At 36.3% G+C, this 17,997-nt stretch overlaps 1 protein-coding gene across 2 annotated transcripts; it reads right to left on the bottom strand.

Moving 5' to 3' along the window:
* Positions 1–231: 231 nt before the first annotated feature.
* On the bottom strand, positions 232–16,518 carry LOC129360805 (glycerophosphoinositol inositolphosphodiesterase GDPD2-like). Of its 2 annotated transcripts, none has more exons than XM_055031221.1 (16): positions 15,980–16,518; positions 12,505–12,661; positions 10,140–10,243; positions 9,940–10,033; positions 9,796–9,855; positions 9,613–9,711; positions 8,540–8,630; positions 6,837–6,985; positions 6,411–6,496; positions 6,120–6,261; positions 5,816–6,031; positions 5,598–5,749; positions 3,051–3,198; positions 2,817–2,899; positions 2,698–2,731; positions 232–1,936 (listed from the first exon to the last, which is right to left on the bottom strand). In XM_055031221.1, the coding sequence occupies exons 2-16, from the start codon at positions 12,586–12,588 to the stop codon at positions 1,889–1,891; spliced, it is 1,590 nt and encodes a 529-aa protein (XP_054887196.1). In that variant the 5' UTR covers positions 12,589–12,661; positions 15,980–16,518; the 3' UTR covers positions 232–1,888. The 2 variants fall into 2 exon arrangements, with proteins under 2 accessions (XP_054887196.1, XP_054887195.1); XM_055031220.1 differs by having other exon boundaries at positions 2,703–2,731.
* Between the last annotated feature and the right edge of the window lie 1,479 nt (positions 16,519–17,997).

The following is a 17,997-nucleotide window of genomic DNA, read 5'->3' as shown; positions in this document are numbered from 1 at the left end:
TCTCGGATCTTTTGGTTTAATTTAACATTCTAGTCATGCTCTCTATCCCATTTTTAATATTCATGTTGCTTTATAAAATATATATTAAATATAAATACTTTTATTACAACTCTGGAAATATATTTATATACATAGTTGCAATAACATTAATGAACATGTTTGGATTATACTTTTAATAAGCACTATAGCCAGATCTTCAATAAAATTACAAAAAGCAGAAGGTGCATAGCTATATTTCAGAGGATCTGGTTATTGTTTAAAATGGCGTAAGTATTGGTGTCCAATTCACTGTTTTGTGTTTTTTGTATTTTTTATGTTACTTATTTTTCTAACAAAATAGAAATATTTTGTTGCCCCACAGAAGAGCTCAAGAAATCCTAGTGTCACAGCACCAAGTTCAGTGTGAACATTTACATTTACACAAAGGTAAAAAAACAGTATCAACAAAAACAATATTCAATAAGGAAGGACAACATTTACAACATGAGAAAATAATACTGTGCATGAAAAACACCATACTCTGTATACAAAGCTTTAAATCAATTAATTTTCCATTTTATTTTAAATTTGTAAGAGGCTTGTTATGCAAGTACCATATCTTAGAAGTATGTAGAATTCCACATTTAAAAAATATAAACAGCATTTTAAAAAAGCTATTCCACCAAATGTATGGAAATTTTGCACAGTAATTCAGTGTAAAACATGTATTTAAATGAAAATTATACAAATGTTATTTCCCTTTAATATATGGTGCAAAAAATTTGAAAAAAAGACAAAAACAAATTATCTTGTTATTAAACCTTTAAACACTTTAAAAAGGAATGTACATCACAGTTTTCTAGATTCATTATTCTTTCTGAGTTCACTATAAATTTTCAGAAAAAGTCACATCTCTGCAAACTGGTTATATTCAAAGGTTGAAAACGAACACGGTTTATTACAATGTCTTTATTTCTGGTAAATCAGATTCAAAATAAATGAGTCCAGTTTTTCTTTTTTTTTTTGTCTGAATTTTACACAAGAAATGCCACATTGAAAAGTGAAAAAAACATTTTTCAAGTGTTTTATTGTAAGTTTTCTATGTCTGAAAAATCTGGTGAACATTGCATCCAAAAATAATAAACTCCATATTGGAGAAATTTTGCCTGTTCTGTAGTTTTCATACTTTCATAACTCATAAAATGGATCTAGTTTGGGTTGTTGTTTATTCCCTGAGAATAAAGTGTTGGGATTACACACAGAATACAACTCAAACAGCAGGACACTCAAAAAAACAACAAGCATTTTGGTTAATTTGGCTCAGGTTACAGATATGGCAGAGAGGAGCTGTAGTTTAGCTAAAAATGTTCCATACCCATGGTAGATTTAAGTTTAAAGTCGTCTTTTAATTTTACCAGCATGTTTTTTTTTTACTGGCATTAATAATAGTGTTTTAGACTAACCCAGCCAGAATCTCTTATTGAAAATCTGAGAGGGGAATCAGGGTGACAACATGGACATTTTAACTCTAATCCAACAGGTTATGAAACGTTTTAGGCTCATTTGTAGCTTTCCTTAAATTGTACAAAAATATAGTGCAAAGAGAAAGTAGTTCAGATCTTAATACAATCGGAAGGTCAAAGGCACTGTATTTTATTTAGTAAGAAGATAAACTTTAAACGTAACAACCCTTGCAACCAAATGCCATCCAGTGGCATATTCATGATATGTAAAGAAAATCTTTCAAAAATTTCTGTAAAATTATTTCTTGTTTCACAGCTTAATAAAAAATCTGTAGTGATGACACTTTAGTTATTTCTTTAGCCCTGATGAAGCTTTTAGCTGCTGTGGTGGCCCAGAAACAGATCCAAGATGGCTTTAAGGGTTCTGAAATCTGTCAAAGTTCAAACTAAAGGTGCGATTTCGAGCCCATCAGCGACAAAAGCGTTGATTCTCCCTGGCACAGATAAAATAAAACAATCAATCAATACCTGTTATTGACAAGGAGAATTATTTAAAAGTTTCAGCCACAAGAAAAATTAAAATGCTTAAGTACGCTTAAGGTGGGAATATTACCTGGGCTTAAAGATGCAGAATGTAACTAACAAAAATGTGTTTCTTCCATATTTATTAAAATTGTCACCATTTTGAGACAGAATGTTATAAGATAGATAATCTATGAAAAAAAATCAAGCTCCACCTCCTTCCAGTGCTACTTCTGCGGTCTGCAAAAAAGGCGCCGCTCCTTGTTAAAAACAACCAATCAGAGCCAGGAGGAAGGTCTTAGCATGTCAATCAAGCTCAGGTACGCGCTGCTAAGTGTACTGCAACTTACCATTACAGTGAAACCAATTATTATCCCCCGTCATCGGTGGCCATGCTAACTAGCCTTAGCATTTGTAGCAGGCTATGTTGTGGTGAGAAGGCAGCATTCAAAGGGGGGAGAAGAGCATGAGAGTGATTGACAGTGCTAAGTCCCTCCTCCTGGCTCTGATTGGATGTTTCAGACTTAGTGGTGTATTTCTTCAGTTAGTACTGGGAGAACTGGTAGAAGGCAGAAGAGCTCAAGTTTTTCTTAGATTATATTTTTTAATAACTGCAGCTTAATCAGTTGACATTCATTTATTAAAATAAAACAGGCAGTAGATTAGTTGATATTTAAATGAAGTAATGGTTACATATGTAGGATATGAAAATGTGTTGATTTTTTAAACTCACTTTACCTCCTCTTTGGGGGGAACTTTTGTGTTTCCTGCCACACACACAAAAGAGATTAGTTCAAAATAAAAAAAATTTCAATAAAAAAACAAAACAAAAATAAACTGTAGTTAGCTTACCAGTGATAGACAAAGACAACAATCATTATCAAAATGGATGCAGCATCTACTGAAATCCATAATTTTATATAAGTAGAAGGAGCCTGAAACATACAAACCAGGGTCACAGAGTTCAGAAAGAAACAGTACAAAACAGAACCGTGAAAGTCTTCAATGATCAGTTGACAATTAAACCAGTGGAGTGGGAGGAACAAACAAGCAGCCACTGTTACTCTATGTGTGCACATCACTCACCATGATCCAGTCAGGCTGCTCCATTTTGCTTAACACCTGGCAGTTGTTAGTAGTGACTGAACTGGCTCCTGCACACCACAGCAGAGAGAACAGCCAGCGCTCATTCACCACATACAGGTTCACTTTAATGCTTTTATTTCGAAGTTCCCTGTTGGATATAAACGCATCATGAGGTACAAAAGAACATTCAGGACTATGATATTGTAAACACATAAAGGCAGCAGATGGGTTATAACATAAAATGGGAATAAATTCAAAGCAAGAACCATAAATGCCCATACTGTGTGTGTATTGATGTAAATATATGTTTGCAACTGTGTGTAAATGAATGACCCAGCTGCAATATTAAGACCATCTGCTTAACACTGTGTGAGCAGTTTCTTTGCACAGTGACAGTGCTTATTATCCTGCTGTTGCTATGGGGAGGAGTGTTTGGTCTGCAGCACAGTGTAGGTGGATGGTTCGTGTCACAGTAGCATCAGCATGAATAACAGCAGCACCCAAGCTTGTCCTCAACAATAACCCAAATCGGCCCTCGGGTGTTGAATTTTGACAATATTACATTGTTTATTGCAAATGGAATTTAAAAGTGCTGTTAAATACTTTCTCTTAATCTGATATAGGAATCCTGTTGAAAGCGAGCAAAATCCTGTTTTACAGCATTGTGCACTTCCTATTGTCTTTAAAATGCTTCAAATTGGCACGTCTATATGTAATTTGGCCTTTTAGTGTCTCAAAGACTTCTATAAATACATTAGAAAAATGCAAAGAAAACCACCAGGAACTAACCCATAATAGGCATGATTATGTATTTTATTACCACCTTTTGTGAAAATTACCTTTTTTAGATTTTAACACAAACTTGAGGAAACTGTAGAAGAACCTACAAAATTAGCTTATTAATAAAAACATTACATCGTATTGTCGTTTTTGTCGTTTATAGATCAATTCTGAAAGTATAAGTTGATATAATTTGTTGACCTCTCTCAGGTTTAGCCTGCTGCTTTACAAACATGCCTCTTGCACTGTTACCTGGAGTATAAATACAGCATCATCTTAATAACAGTCTTAATTTATGAAACTTAAGCTTCCACCACCCGGCTGTGTTTTCGCAACTATCAATTGCCATAGTTGTCTGACTCATAAGTGAAGAAAGAGTAGCTGCTTTACTCAACGCCGACAGCAATCAGATGTTTGGAATCTCATTAGAAGGACTTATAAACTCTACGTACGCAATACTTAATGATGGAAAATTTATTTTGTAGCTTTGAAGGCATAGCTATTGCTTTAGCATCATAAACAACATTGATGCCAGATAGTGGATTAGTGGCTTTTAACCAAATGTTTCCATCATCAGCTGAATGTGGACGATATCATGCTCAGTGAATTTTGGTTCACAGCATTTTACTTCTGGACTATTGAAACTATGGTTTTCCCTGACATCCAAACTATGGTTTTCCCAGAGTGGATTTGCAGTAGTGGATAGAATCACACTACATGCCGTCCAAGCAATGCGACTCTCATCATCCATTTTATAAAAAAGTTCCTTGCAAACTTTGCATGTATTTAAATCTAAACTTCTTACCAAAAGATTGATCAATATTTTTCAAACTGTTTTGTTTTTGTATCAGTCTTTTCCCAACATTTGATAAAGGTTAAGGATGTACTGATATACTGAACTAACCGTCCTTGGCCAGAAGAGGGCAGTAGCCAGTGTCTCTGTCATGTTTGGTTTAAGTTGGATCCAAATGAAGATTAAATGAATGTGTAGACATTGAGACTTATTATTCCTTGTGATGCTAAAGAATAAAATAAACTGTTTGCATACCCTGAAAGATGAACTTTAGCAAATTCTAAGATTGTGTTAAAGAGATCAGAAATACTCATTTCAGTTCTGTCTGTTCTGAGATAGCTCTTAGTCAGCAGGTGGATTTCCTCAGCCATCAACCACAGTCTGCAAATTCACAAAACATCTAAGCCAAGCAAGTCATGCCTTTAAGAAGAGTGAAGCTCTTTTAGAAATAGTCCTCTCATCAGTGGCAATACTTAAAATTGGCCATATGGGCATTTGCCCAGGGTGTTTATCAACAGGGGTGCACAAGCACAATAAGTACAACTAAATGTAAATGTTTTCAGGCATGACTTCTCACTAGAAATGCAAATGTAAACATGACCATAATAAGTTTTGTTATATAAATGTAAAAATCCAGTGTCACAAAGGAATGCAGCGGTTGATGTTTTTTGCTGCATCAAAACACTTCCAAAAAGTCAGTGAACTGTTCCGATTCGTGAACTCCTTTAAACATGTTGAAACACTGTTTTTCATTCCTTAGTAAATGTTTTATGACTGCTCAAACACCCCAGAAGGTTCGCGACACTATTCGTCTGGATTCCCTTGAGCCAAGTTTCACATGTAACGCACTAGCATCCTGTCCAGACATGCTTCTACTCACTACACTACTGTGCATGCCAACCCCAATAAAAACAGTACCTGCAAACAATCTAAGTGTTTTTTCTGTTGGTTTTGATCTAGTTTTTAGGTCTTACCTGATTTCACGTGTATTCAGGTGACTGTATTTAACATTAAGGTGAGTCACATTTTGTTCATCGATCTCTGATGTGTTTGTAATGTTGTACACCTGGATGAAGTTTGAAGTCTTCTTCACATATTCTCTGTTTTCTGGTGGAAGCCAGTAGATCTAGAATAAGACAAGACTTTAAAATCCTGCGAAATGAAATGTTTTCAAACTCGTAAGGACATTTACCAATTCGTGGCTGATGCTTGAATTCAAGATCTCTTTCACAGTGTCCTCAGTGTCATTACTGCCATCACAACCGTCGGGACGATACAAGTCAAACATAATGGCGATATTGTGCCTTTTGGAAAGCTCTAGAAGCTCCCTCAGTGAGGGAACAGTCTGATTTTCAGCTGTCTCTCTCTGGCTTTTGTTGAGCAGGTCAACAGTTTGAAAAGGATTGTTCTGGAAAGACACCAAATATTTGAGTGTTTTTTGCTTCTTTTAAAAATTCAAACTTCTAGCGAGGCTCACAAACAGAGGCAGCACTCACCTTTATGAACCATTTCCCAGCATTTAAAGACTTCAGCTCACTAATGTTCATCTGATTGCCACAAGAAATATTGTCCGTGTCTGTTGTTCTTTTGAGGAATTTGCCCTTATGGTCGTGCATCAGAAAGGGAATTCTGTCTTTGCTAAATGAACAAGCAATATTTATTGACACCCCTGTAAATGCTTCCTTTTTATCTGTTTACAATCAATTCTCACAAAAGCATTGATGATCAATTACAATAGACATATTAAAGGGCAAAATGAATACAAATGGTAAACAATTTCACCCTACCTGAGCTGCACATCAGTCTCAAATACTTTGACTTTGCACTCGGTTGCACTCCTTTCAAAGGACATCAGGGTGTTCTCTGGGGCCAGCTGAACACAGTCAGAACATATGAGTGAGAAACTGTTTTACAGAAACTACCCTGAGGCTGTGAGAGTACACAAAACTCAGTGCACTATGTTAAATGGAGCTTATTGTTGATCTAGCAGAAGAGCATGCCAACACGGCTACAGATGCAGGCCATATGGGGCCCCTCACATGACTTGCAACGTCGCAACACTTTCGAAAATAAGAAAAAATGCCATGTTGTTACCCAACACGTTAATAGATTTATTCTTAAGTACAAAACATGATTAAATTAAATATTGCTGCACGTATTTCCATACGGGTTGTTTATTTTGAAGTTTTTGTCTTGTTAAACAGGATGCTCACCATTGGTGCTCCTCTGTGGCCCCAGAGGTCTGGTTTAGTCAAATTTATTTCCTTTATGTCGATCAAACAAGGTGAGTCGATGAGCAGGGGACACAGATAGATGAATGCCGACAACAAAAGGAATAATACTGCAATCGGGAACTTTGCTCCTGGAAAGAAAACAAGACAATCAACTGTTTATGCTGAGTAGGTTGGAAGGACTAGCAGCAAGATGTCAGCGTTGATTTCATCTTTGTAATATACTGTCTTCACCACTTTTCACTAAACTCAATTATTAGCAAAAACAATCTTGAGCAACGTCAAGTCGTCATTTTATTATTAGCTGCATTAATCAAAAAGTAGATTGACATATAAACGTTTCCATTTTGGCTTTTACTTTGATAAATTAAGACATTTCTGTTTGTTTAACACTTAACTTTAGCCTGAAACACTTAGAAGGTTGACTATTCAAATGTAAATCACTAAAATTCATAGAGAGTTTTTGTTGTTAATTTTTTTCCCCCAGTCTGTAAATGAATCCACAATCTTTCTAAAAGCTACTTACTTGTTAAATTAAATGTTTAAGTATTTCAATTCAAACAAAATCCATTTCTATATAAAACATAGATGAGTTTAAGTCAACCAATGTTTCCGAATTTTAGAGAAAAAAAAACGGAAATCCACGTTTGCTAAAGGTTTTTGCGTTTTTTTTTTTTTAACAGTTAACCTTTTCAGATCTCGAACTGCAGTCAAAGCTTTTCCAGATAATTTTATGGCAGTTTGTTCATCTGCTCCTGAAGACGAGCTTCATTTGTCACTGAGAGGTTAATCGATTGGAAAACCTGCTAAACATGAATAAATGTGGTAGCTGTTCATCAGTTAATCTCCATGACAAAATGTAAAATGTCATGTTTTTTGACAAATGGTAAAAAAACAAACAAAAAAAACACAAACGACTATTTAAAATCTCATCTTACAGGTTGAAGGAGGTGCTGTCCTATGTTGAGCAATGCATCATGTTTACTTTGGCTCCTGCTGTAACTTTTGGCTCAGCATCAGAGTGAAACTGTGACAGATTTCAGTTTTTCACTGTTTACTTTCAACCGACACAAGCAGCCATTACTGTGTTGTTTGAAAAAGGTTTGTCCATTGAAGAGTTTGCTTACTAATGTGCTAGGAAATGAAAACTGCTGGTTCAACTTTCTTTCTCATTCTGATAAAAATAAAGAAATGTAACAATAATAAGTGAGTATAAGCATTGGGATGAAGAATACCTAATTATTGTTGTAAGTTTTTTTTTATGACTATACATATGGATTAAGTGGAAAAATAAACTCAAATGTATTTTGAACTGAAATGTATTATTCCTTTAAAAATAAACACCCACATTTGTGCTTCATTTTTTAAAAGAATGACAGAAGTTGTAAAAGATTTGAGTGTTGCTCTTAAAGAACATTAATTTTCTTTTCTTAGTTTCATTTTGAACTAAAAGTTTTGCTCCAATGTGTAATAAAGCAGATCTAAAATGCATTTTCACCTTATCTGGCTCTAAATGTTGCATTTGTCCTCACATTCCCTCACATGCGCAATCACTTCATGATTCATAGCTATTACAAATAATTTAAAGACTAACCCTGTAACTGAATTTATGTGTGATGACATCAGTCTATGCAGTGGTGCAAATGGATCATGGGTTTATATACTGACAGGGATGTGCAACTCACGTTTCTGGTCCCGGTGGAAGGCCCGGAAGACCAGCCAGCTCAGCAGGGTCAAGGCTCCAACAGCACCGAACTGTAAGAAAGGAGCTGTGTACTGCGAAGAGAGAACAAGAAAATAAGATCAACCAAATAAGAAGTTCAGATTGGAATCTGGAGTTAAACCTCGACACTGTGCCTGGCAATAAAAACTATTTCAATAGTTTAGTGAGAAATGGAAAATGTAAGTGATTATAATAAAGGTAGGCTTTAAAATTCAATAAAACACATTACATATGTCCTTTAGGCTTTTTAAAAGGTGGAAAAAAAAACCCGCAAACTGAAATGTGAAGTCGATTAGAATTTTCCGGTCATACTCAAACATACCTATTTGCATTTTGTACAAATTACAGTAATTTCCTACCATATTTGTTTCAAACTTGGCAGTTTTTTTATCTCTTTTGAACAGTCTTTCAAAATGAAAAACTGCTGCAGTTCCTTCTTTGTTTGTATTGTTTGCTAAACTTCCAAGTTAAAAGTGTAGCATTAAGTTTATAAAGCAGGAAATTTGTTCTTTTATCTGCAAATCATTAACTGTACAAGCCCTGAAATATGTTACAGCTAATTTATCAGGAACTCATAAAAACAGAGAAAACATGCTAGTGTCTGCAGCTTTCATCTGAAGACATAAAACTACTCCAACTAACCGCATATCAGTTCACTGATTTCTATCAAAGAAGATTGTATGCTGGAAATGAATCAAACTTCAATCAAGTTTTAGTTAGGGGTGTGCATATTTATGCAACTAAGTTATTGTAGAGAGTGTTTATATCCCCGTCAATCAGATTTTTTGTTGACTTTTACAAGATATATGGCACATTAAAATGTGGAAAAAAGTTACGAAACAATCACTGAGCCAATTTTTAAAGTTTCATCAATATAAAATGATAAAAAGGTGCTCAGAGAGTCAAGAGACATTGCATTACTTCTCTCATGTCAATGTAGTAGCAGAAACGACAAGTATTGAAAAAAATGGCAAAGAAAAAGAATAGCTTGATCGGGTGAATCCATAATTTTCACAATCCACATACTCACTGTACCTGGAATGAAAGAGAAACAATATGCCATTCTTCCCGCCGTAATTTGGTGATTAATGAAATCACAGTTATGATGAGTAGCATTCCCAAACTTATCAAAACCTGCATATCAGAAAAGAAAATGTGACAGTTAGTACTGGGATTAAATCCGATACTCTATTTTGAACAAGTGAAAGTTTATTTTACCTTGTGGATCCAGTGCAAGTCAAGTTTTTCTTGTAAGACAACTTGGACCAGTGCAAAAAGCTGCAATCAAGTGAAAATGTTTAAGTTTAGACAGAAACAGTTGACGAAGTCCAGTTTTATTCAATTTGATCCGAGGCTTCTCACCAGCAGCAGAACGCAGTAGCTGGCAGACAGGGCAAAAATGATCATCGCTACCATGAAATAGTTCCCGTGCTTGTGAAGATAGGAGAATAAGAATCTGATAATAGAACATAAGAGATTAGGACTCGGGTAACAGAGTAAACGTCACCACTAAAAACAAAAAAGCAAGAGTGGATGCTTGGTTTCCTGTTGTGATCACTCACGTATTAAAATCATCTCGGTTGTTGTAGATGACCAGCCAAATGTAAACCCAGCAGACAGAAATTAGGGCCCCAACAGTGACTATTATGCACCAGCAGGTTGAGCACTGTGGAAAAAATATGATAAGATCGTTATTTGTTAGGTTTCCAGATGAGAATCATGCAGGTCATTCAAATAAATGTAGTGAAAGATTTCGAACATTCTCTCCTTGATTCTGTGCTCCTTTCTATGACAGCTCAACAAAAACAAACCCTTTGTATTTTCTCAGGTAAACACACCTGCAGTTTTACAATGGAAATCCTACAACATCGTCATCCTCCTTCTCTTTCAACTCCAGATAAATCTATCAAAGCCTGTCAAGGCTTGTAAGTTTATGCATTTTTTTGGCGCAAACTGGAATCATTAATCATCACATCTTCACCACCTTTTTATTAGTGTTTTATCACTCTCTGACAAGCAAAACAGACAGTTTTTAATTTAAAATGTGATAAACAGAAGACAAACTTATTTGTAATCTTTTTTTTTTGAAGATTTCAGCCTTTAATCTGTGATTAGTGGGAATAAAAGTTCTGCTCAACACTATAAGTTAACCTTAATATTAAAGAAACAGCTAAAGTGTGTTAATTTATAGAGGTGCAACTCAATATTTTAGAATATAACTAAAAAGTTTATTTCACTTATATAAAAATTCAAAAGGGGAAAGCCATACAAATCTGACATGCAGATTTTTTATATTTCAAGCTTTTACTTCTGTAGCATTTTTATCTAAATCCCAATGATTTGGTCAGCAAATTATTAGAATATTACCATAAATGAAATAAAATAAAGAAGACTGTTTACAGAGTGCTGTATGAAAGTATATCAATGTAAAATTAAGTGGAAGAAAAAAATGTGGTTAAAAAAAAGACCAATACCAAGGAAGCAAGCAAATTTAAAAAATTATTGATGGAGTTTCAGGACAGATGCATCAGTTATGGACTTTCTAGCTGGATTAAGTGGTTCAAGATCCATTCTTTGAGTTATATCTCTCCTGAGCCAGAGACAACGTCACAAAAGAGAGGTCCAAATGTGAGATTTAAAGAAATCATTGTCCTGGACACAGAATCCAAGCTGCACCATGTTCAATAGGACGTTTCCTACTTAGACGTTTGATCTGCTGACTTTAATCCACTTGTTTTACCAAGACACTTTATGTTTCCATCTTCTGTCAAGCTTTATGCTGATTTTGTTTTCCAGCAGGAGGTGGAAGTTGCCCACACTGCCAAAGATGCCAATGCTTGTTGTAACTATCACTGTCCTTGATCGGCTAGCAATGGAGTATTGTCAGCAGGAAGATGAAACACCAGACCCAACAATGCAGAAAAGCTGCAATAGAAACCACCCTCACTACTCCAGCAGGGCCCCAGGCCTCCATGTTATGTTGCATCAATGCAGTAATCCATGTCAAAAAAGCCTGAAACTGCAGAGTTTTCATTAGCTGTAAGCCATAATCAAATTCAAGAGATACAAGAACATGAAATACATTACTCTGAATTTGACTGCGAGGCAGCTGTTGCTCAATGGGAAGTGTAGCTGTTTGGGTTTTTGAATCTGTGTTTTGATTCCAGCTTCTTTCTTGTGCCACATTTAATGTGGCCCAGGGCAAGAAACTCAAAGCCAAGTTATCCACTGGTCTATGTATTGTGGTAAACATGTCTGGGTTTGTGCATGCAATTAGGTGAAATTGCGTCTCTAGTGTAAAGCACTATGAGTCGTTGGTAGAGAAAGCTAAAATAATAAATACATGTTCAACATTTTATTTTTATTTTACTGAATTACTGTATATTGGTTTTCTCAAGTGACTAACAATGAATTGATAAGAACACTCCTGTTGGTGTCTGAACAAATACACCGCTCCCAACCAAAAGCAACCAATCAGAGCCAGGAGGAGGGTTTTAATGCTGTCAATCAATCTCATTTCATTGCTAAATGTGCTAATGGTGGAGAAACAACTTAATGTAACTGTAAGGAGAGGAGGCAGGGATGAGCAGCGCCACATGTAGGGTGATTGACAGCAATAAGACCTGGCACTGATGGGTTGTTTTTAATTTGCACTGGGAGCGCTGAAACAAGGTGGAGGAGCTTGATTTTTTTCCCCAGGCTGTTTCACACTATATTCAACAAATATGTAAAAAAATATATATTTTTTTTTTACAAAAGTTACATAATGCAGTTTTAAGGATGACCAGCGGCGCCCTCTTCTGGGTCGTGGGAAACTACAACACTAAGAAACGGTAAATTGCTTGGAATTCATTTTAATTTGATAAACCATTGATCGACAGTTTATTAAATGTTTGTATGGACTTGAAATTTTTAATGTATACACACCTTGTTCTCTTTGTCCCTCTGCTCCTCCCAACGGCAGCTAAAGAAAGCTCTGCTGAAATCTCTGCAACATCTGCTCAGGGCCATAGCAGCGCTTTAAATTCACAGTGAGGAGGATGGAGGAACTTTTCTAAGGATGGAGGAACTCTTCTAATCCTTTCTGTGGACACAGAAAAGAAAGGCTAGTTTCATTCATCTCCCCAAGCTCATAGAGCAATGAGGCAGGGGATAGAAAGCAAATGAGGCAGAGGTTCTTTAGATGCGAAGGCAATTTCTCAAAGGAGTCTGTGTACAAAAGAGGGTATAGTCACTAGCCTACAATGGCCAACACCATGGGGTATTGAATGCTGCACAGTCCGGCCTGGGAGAGAACTCCAGCTTTTTGCAGCACAAACAGTCACAGTGACAGGCACAGCCAAGCACCAACAGCCTATGCAGGAAACAAACTGCCAGTGAGTAAAAAGCTGCAAGCAGAGAACAGCTGGACCTGCAAAACAACTAAACGTGTTTAAGGGATTAGGCTGTCCATCATCTGCTTTCCTGAAATGGGTCGTATTACATGATAGTCAACATGTTGGGACTCAGCATCCTTCAGTTGTGCCAGGTTTCGGTGGCCCGCACTCTTAAAGACATGGGAAACGGTCCTGTCACTCCAAGAGGAGTTATTTAGGGCATCAGTTGCAAAAACTACTGCTTTACAACCCATTTCTCGCTAGACCTGCTTTCACCTGAGATTCTGCCAGTTTCCTTTTCACTTGAGTGGTTTTCACAGTTAAAGCCCTCTGGGTCTTCACCCGAGGCGTCAAAGTTAGCTGATAGGATCAAGAGCAGAAAGATACATTTTCATGTTGCATGCCACCCCGAACAAGGTTGAACTGGTGGTCCAGGTGATTTAATTACTTCAAAAGCACATTCCATTCATCACAGCATTGAAAACCGCACATCAACCACTGTAAGAGCTGTATCATTTTAAAACGTTTCCATTTATATACTACTTTAGGTTTATGCCAAGTTAACAGACAGAATACACATTAAGCTGGCATGTTTTCAGCGAACTTACAACAGTGTGATGAAATAAGTCATGCTGCCAAATTGGCATTAGTTATCCATTGGTGACCAGTGAGTGGATAAATAGACAGAAAACGGCCCAAATTTAAATGGCCGGACATTGTTACAATCATTATCAAAGTAATTTTGTTCAAGGTAAGATCATTAGCTCTTAATGAGAAGAGACGAGTTCCTCTAAATAAGACAGACATATTGATGATGAACAACAACAACGGAGTCGGGTTCCTAAAATATAGGTTTTCATTAAAGAAAAAAAAACTGAATTCATATTTAGCTTGTAAAGGACGGATGAACCATCATTTCTTCATGCTTTGGTCACAATTAATTATCATTAACATTAATATCACTGGAAAAATGAAACACATTCAAATTTGCTGTAATAAAAGCACTATGTTCATACTTAACATTATTATTGTTTTGATTTATTTTAAAACGACCTAGACATTAAAAAAACTCTGCTAGAAATAATTTGGAGGAATAGAGTTAATGGGGACGTGTTGTGGCAAGTCTGCATACCAGGTGAAACCAGGAAGTCTTGAGTTTGAGCAGAAAGTAAAGAGCTAGTAATGTAAGACTAACCACTTTGTCAGTTTATGACACCGGTGACAAAAGGAGACAAATATGTGATCGTTACATGAGAACAATACACTTCTTTATTAAAACAGTCACACTGAATTCATGAGTTCATTTGTTCTGCAATATTACTTTCTTCCATGCAGTTTATGTTGGGGAAAAAAATAATCACCTTCTGGCAGAGTAAATTATCACATATAGAAACAACTTGCAATTTGTCTCTCAAAGTTTTTTTTTAATGTCTTCATCGCACATCATGCAACATATACTTAAAAAATTGTGGATTTCTAAATGAGCTTAATGAGAGATGTTACAGAGTCAAGTTTATACTGCTGGATAGATGAAACGAGGTTTAACAAAACAACTTCTCCCTTAAAATGACATTTTTCTTTGTTTTTGAATTGCTGCAAATGAGTTTACAGTGAGAAGAATTGTGATAGAAATCTGATAACATAGTTTGGTTTGTTGCTGTTTTGCTTTAAACATTTTTTCCCCCACTATTGATACTTGAGAATGTCAATAAATATAAATATACTTGAAAAATGAATAAATAAAATTCTATTGGTTTGCTTAGAGCAACAAATCCAACTGGTGAAGGGCCTATTTGACAGAGATTGAGTTTTATTTTAAGAGACAAAATGTTAAATTATTTGCCCTGAAGTTTTTTGTTTTGCTTTGTCATTATTATCGTTTTTAAAAAAAGGTTTTGTGGTAGACTTTTTTCCAACAGTAGCTGCGTTGACAGAAGGAGAGCAAAGGAAAAGACATGAAGCAAAAGACGTGTTGAGGATTGTACCCTCTGCATGTATTTGTAATTTTGTGTTTTTAAGATGTAAAGCACTTTAAACTACTTTATTCCTGAATTGTGCCATATAAATAAACTTTGTCAGATTGATATATGATGCACCTGATCTGTCACTGAGCAACATGGCAGCTAAATAAAATAAATAAATAAAGTGTGATGAATTTCTAAACATTTTTTTTATTGTTATCAGAATAAATGGCACAAAATAGATGAAGTATTGTGAGGTTGAGTATTTGATGCCTATGCTCACTCAAGTTGTCAATCTGAGCAGTTTTTCACCAAACATCTAGAAATACTTCATATAGGTCAAAACATTTTAACTCTTCAATACAGACGACCCATTTTTAGATTTCAGAGAAGCTTCTTTGTTAGAAACCTTTTCAAATTCATCCACTGTTAAATTTTAACCTCCAGCAACCATTTCCTTCTTCCCCTTCTCATTGCGTTACTTGGAAAATACTTAACAATAAGGTCACCTTTTATTCATTTGAATTATTAACCATAAAAACTCCTTTTATAATTTTCCATCTAAAAACCCTAAAATATCAATAGAATCTAACATTTTCTTTTGAAATTGATTTTTTCCTCATCATTTTTCTACTTTAATTTCTTTTTTTTAAATTTGAGATTAGAGAACTTTTTTGTGTGTTTTTATGTACAAATTCAAGTTTGTACATAAAATGTATATTTAATGTACAAACTTTACTGAACCCCCTAACTCCTCTTCTTTTTGTACTGTTCACCAGATTTTTTAGAAATGTATTAAACATTGTTCAGAGTTAAGTGTTTTGTGTTCACATAAATACACAGATACATATAAAGGGAAAAATAGAAATGAGAGCGATAAAACCTTTTGGCTTCAGCCTGTTCACTTCATGGCGAACCAATCTGATTAAAGGTCCTCTCCGCTGCATTAAGGAGACAAAACCCTCTAATATAAGCACTTAATCATGCTTCTCAAAGAAAAGCACGCTTAATGTTTCCACCTATTACCTTCATTACCAAAAATGAAACCACGAGTGACACACAGACCTTCAATCCGGCTCACAAACACGCGCTCTCCTTCGGATCCCGTCTGCGGTTTTCTCCTCTACATCTCTGCGTCGCTTCCCGCATCTTTTTGTAGGCGGTCTTGCTGCGTGGGCTGAATGAAAATTGGTCCTGATGAATGAGTGAAGGGGCTCGGGAAGAAGGAGAGACAGATAGAGAGAGAGTGAGAGAGAAGGAGAGGGTGGGAGGATCACGTGTGCGCTTGCGCAGGTAGACGCGCTCAACAACCAATTTAAGCATTTAGGTTTGTGAAAATATAGTGCCGGTGTAAAAAATAAGAAGAATGGAGCCATTTACTTAAAAGCAGCAAGAAAGTCATCGGTTCTAAACCCGACCTGAAGTATTTCTGCATTCAGTGTTAATGCTTGGATTCTCTCCAGGTACTTAAAACATAACGTTAAATTTGTCTGAGGTGTTTCTGAGGTGTGTGTGCTTGGTTGCTTGTCCTGTGCATCTCTTTTTTTGCCCAGTGATGGACTGGAGACCTGTGTGTCCACAACACGCATCCCGCCTTACTAGGAACCTGCATGGAAAAAAGAGGAGCCACACAGTCAAACCCCTGCTGTTCTTCTGTTAGCTGACTGTACTGCAGATAACATCTCTATAAAGTTACTGTGAGTCACTCTCCAAACTAAATAAAGTTTTGAATCATTTGGATTACTCACTCAACTGCTAAAGGAAAAACCTGTTTCATTTTTTTTCTGAATGACACAAAAGTAAATGAGAAGCTCTGAATCACTTGATGTTAGTGGTCATTGTAGAGCACCAGTTGCTCTACAATGCTCTTTGGTGGGTAGGTGATGGGGAGGTCTACTTTTTCCTGACCAATTTAAGCTCGTATTACTTTTTGTCTGTGATCACTGTTTATACCTGCGAATCAATTTGGACACTGATGTTTTGCCTTGGATTTTGATAACACTGATGAAAATAAAACCATCCGAACTGCAGTTTGGATTTACGTTTTGATCAGCTGGTGAGTCGACAACAATCCCCCCTAATCAGCAGCTCAGCAACCTTATTTTACAGTCTTTAATATTCGTCAGCAAGAAATGGACGGAGATTCTCACACAGCTGGAATGCCGACGCCAACCCAAACACCACTGCCACTGCACCAACGAAAGAGGATCGCTTGACAGAGAAGAAGTGGTTTGAAACCTGAATGTTTGGGGCTGCGTATTGCTCTTTTAAAAGCAGGTGGAGCTCATCAGCCTCATCAGAGTAATAGAAGAGCGGCAGAGTCTTCCCTCAGTGCTGGGGGATTAACATTTACAAGTGGTCTCTCTAGCCCTCTCTTGTAGTTCCTGTCCATTTGCCAGAAGTTTTATAGTCCTTTTGTTTGCAGCTTCTAGGTTGTCTCATTGGATTTCCATGAAGAATCAGTTCCATTGTTTCTCCCCCTGTTGATCTACCTGCAATTTACCTGCAGGTAGATCTAAGTAAAATCACCTGTCAAATCTCAGCTGGATGAGTTAATGCACCTGTTCAATGATGCCAGTTTATTGCATGAATCTAATTCTGTTTGATGAGACAGATAAACAAAATGCATGGTTTTCAAGCATCACTAAATACAATAAGGGATTTATTGAGGATGTTTAAATATGGTTTTCTGAAATAAATAAATGCTCCTACTGGCCATCCTCTGATGCATTACGGTCACAGGAAACTCCATTAGAAATGGAAGTTCAAGATCAAATGGAACCTCAATTATCTGCTAGTCTCCAGCATGACATTCATTAGGATGTGTTGCCATCTGACAGTTTCAAATCAAAGAAGCAGGTGAAGCTCCAAAGTATCATCAACTTCATCTGCACATCTCAGGGCAGAGGCTGAAATGGCTGCCTTGCTCACATGTCAAAATATGCTCAAAGAAAAACTGAAGAACAAGAGGACACCAGAGGAAAAAGGAAAGTTTCAACTTGAAGCAGAAATCGCTGCACCTGCTGCAAAAGTAAAAGTGCTGAAAACTGGATCTGCAGTGCAAAGCATTCATTCTGCTCTAC

This window comes from Poeciliopsis prolifica, unplaced genomic scaffold, assembly GCF_027474105.1.
Source record: "Poeciliopsis prolifica strain line A6 unplaced genomic scaffold, Auburn_PproV2 SCAFFOLD006, whole genome shotgun sequence".
In the NCBI taxonomy this organism is placed as follows: Eukaryota; Metazoa; Chordata; class Actinopteri; order Cyprinodontiformes; family Poeciliidae; genus Poeciliopsis; species Poeciliopsis prolifica.
This window is presented reverse-complemented; position numbering and strand designations above follow the sequence as displayed.

Coding starts and splice junctions, on each gene's coding strand:
- LOC129360805 (XM_055031221.1), bottom strand. CDS start 12,588: ATGGCCCTGAGCAGATGTTGCAGAGATTTCAGCAGAGCTTTCTTTAGC. Junction 9,712..9,795: donor ACTTGCACTGGATCCACAAG/GTAAAATAAACT, acceptor TCTGATATGCAG/GTTTTGATAAGTTTGGGAAT. Junction 5,750..5,815: donor CAAGCATCAGCCACGAATTG/GTAAATGTCCTT, acceptor GTCTTATTCTAG/ATCTACTGGCTTCCACCAGA.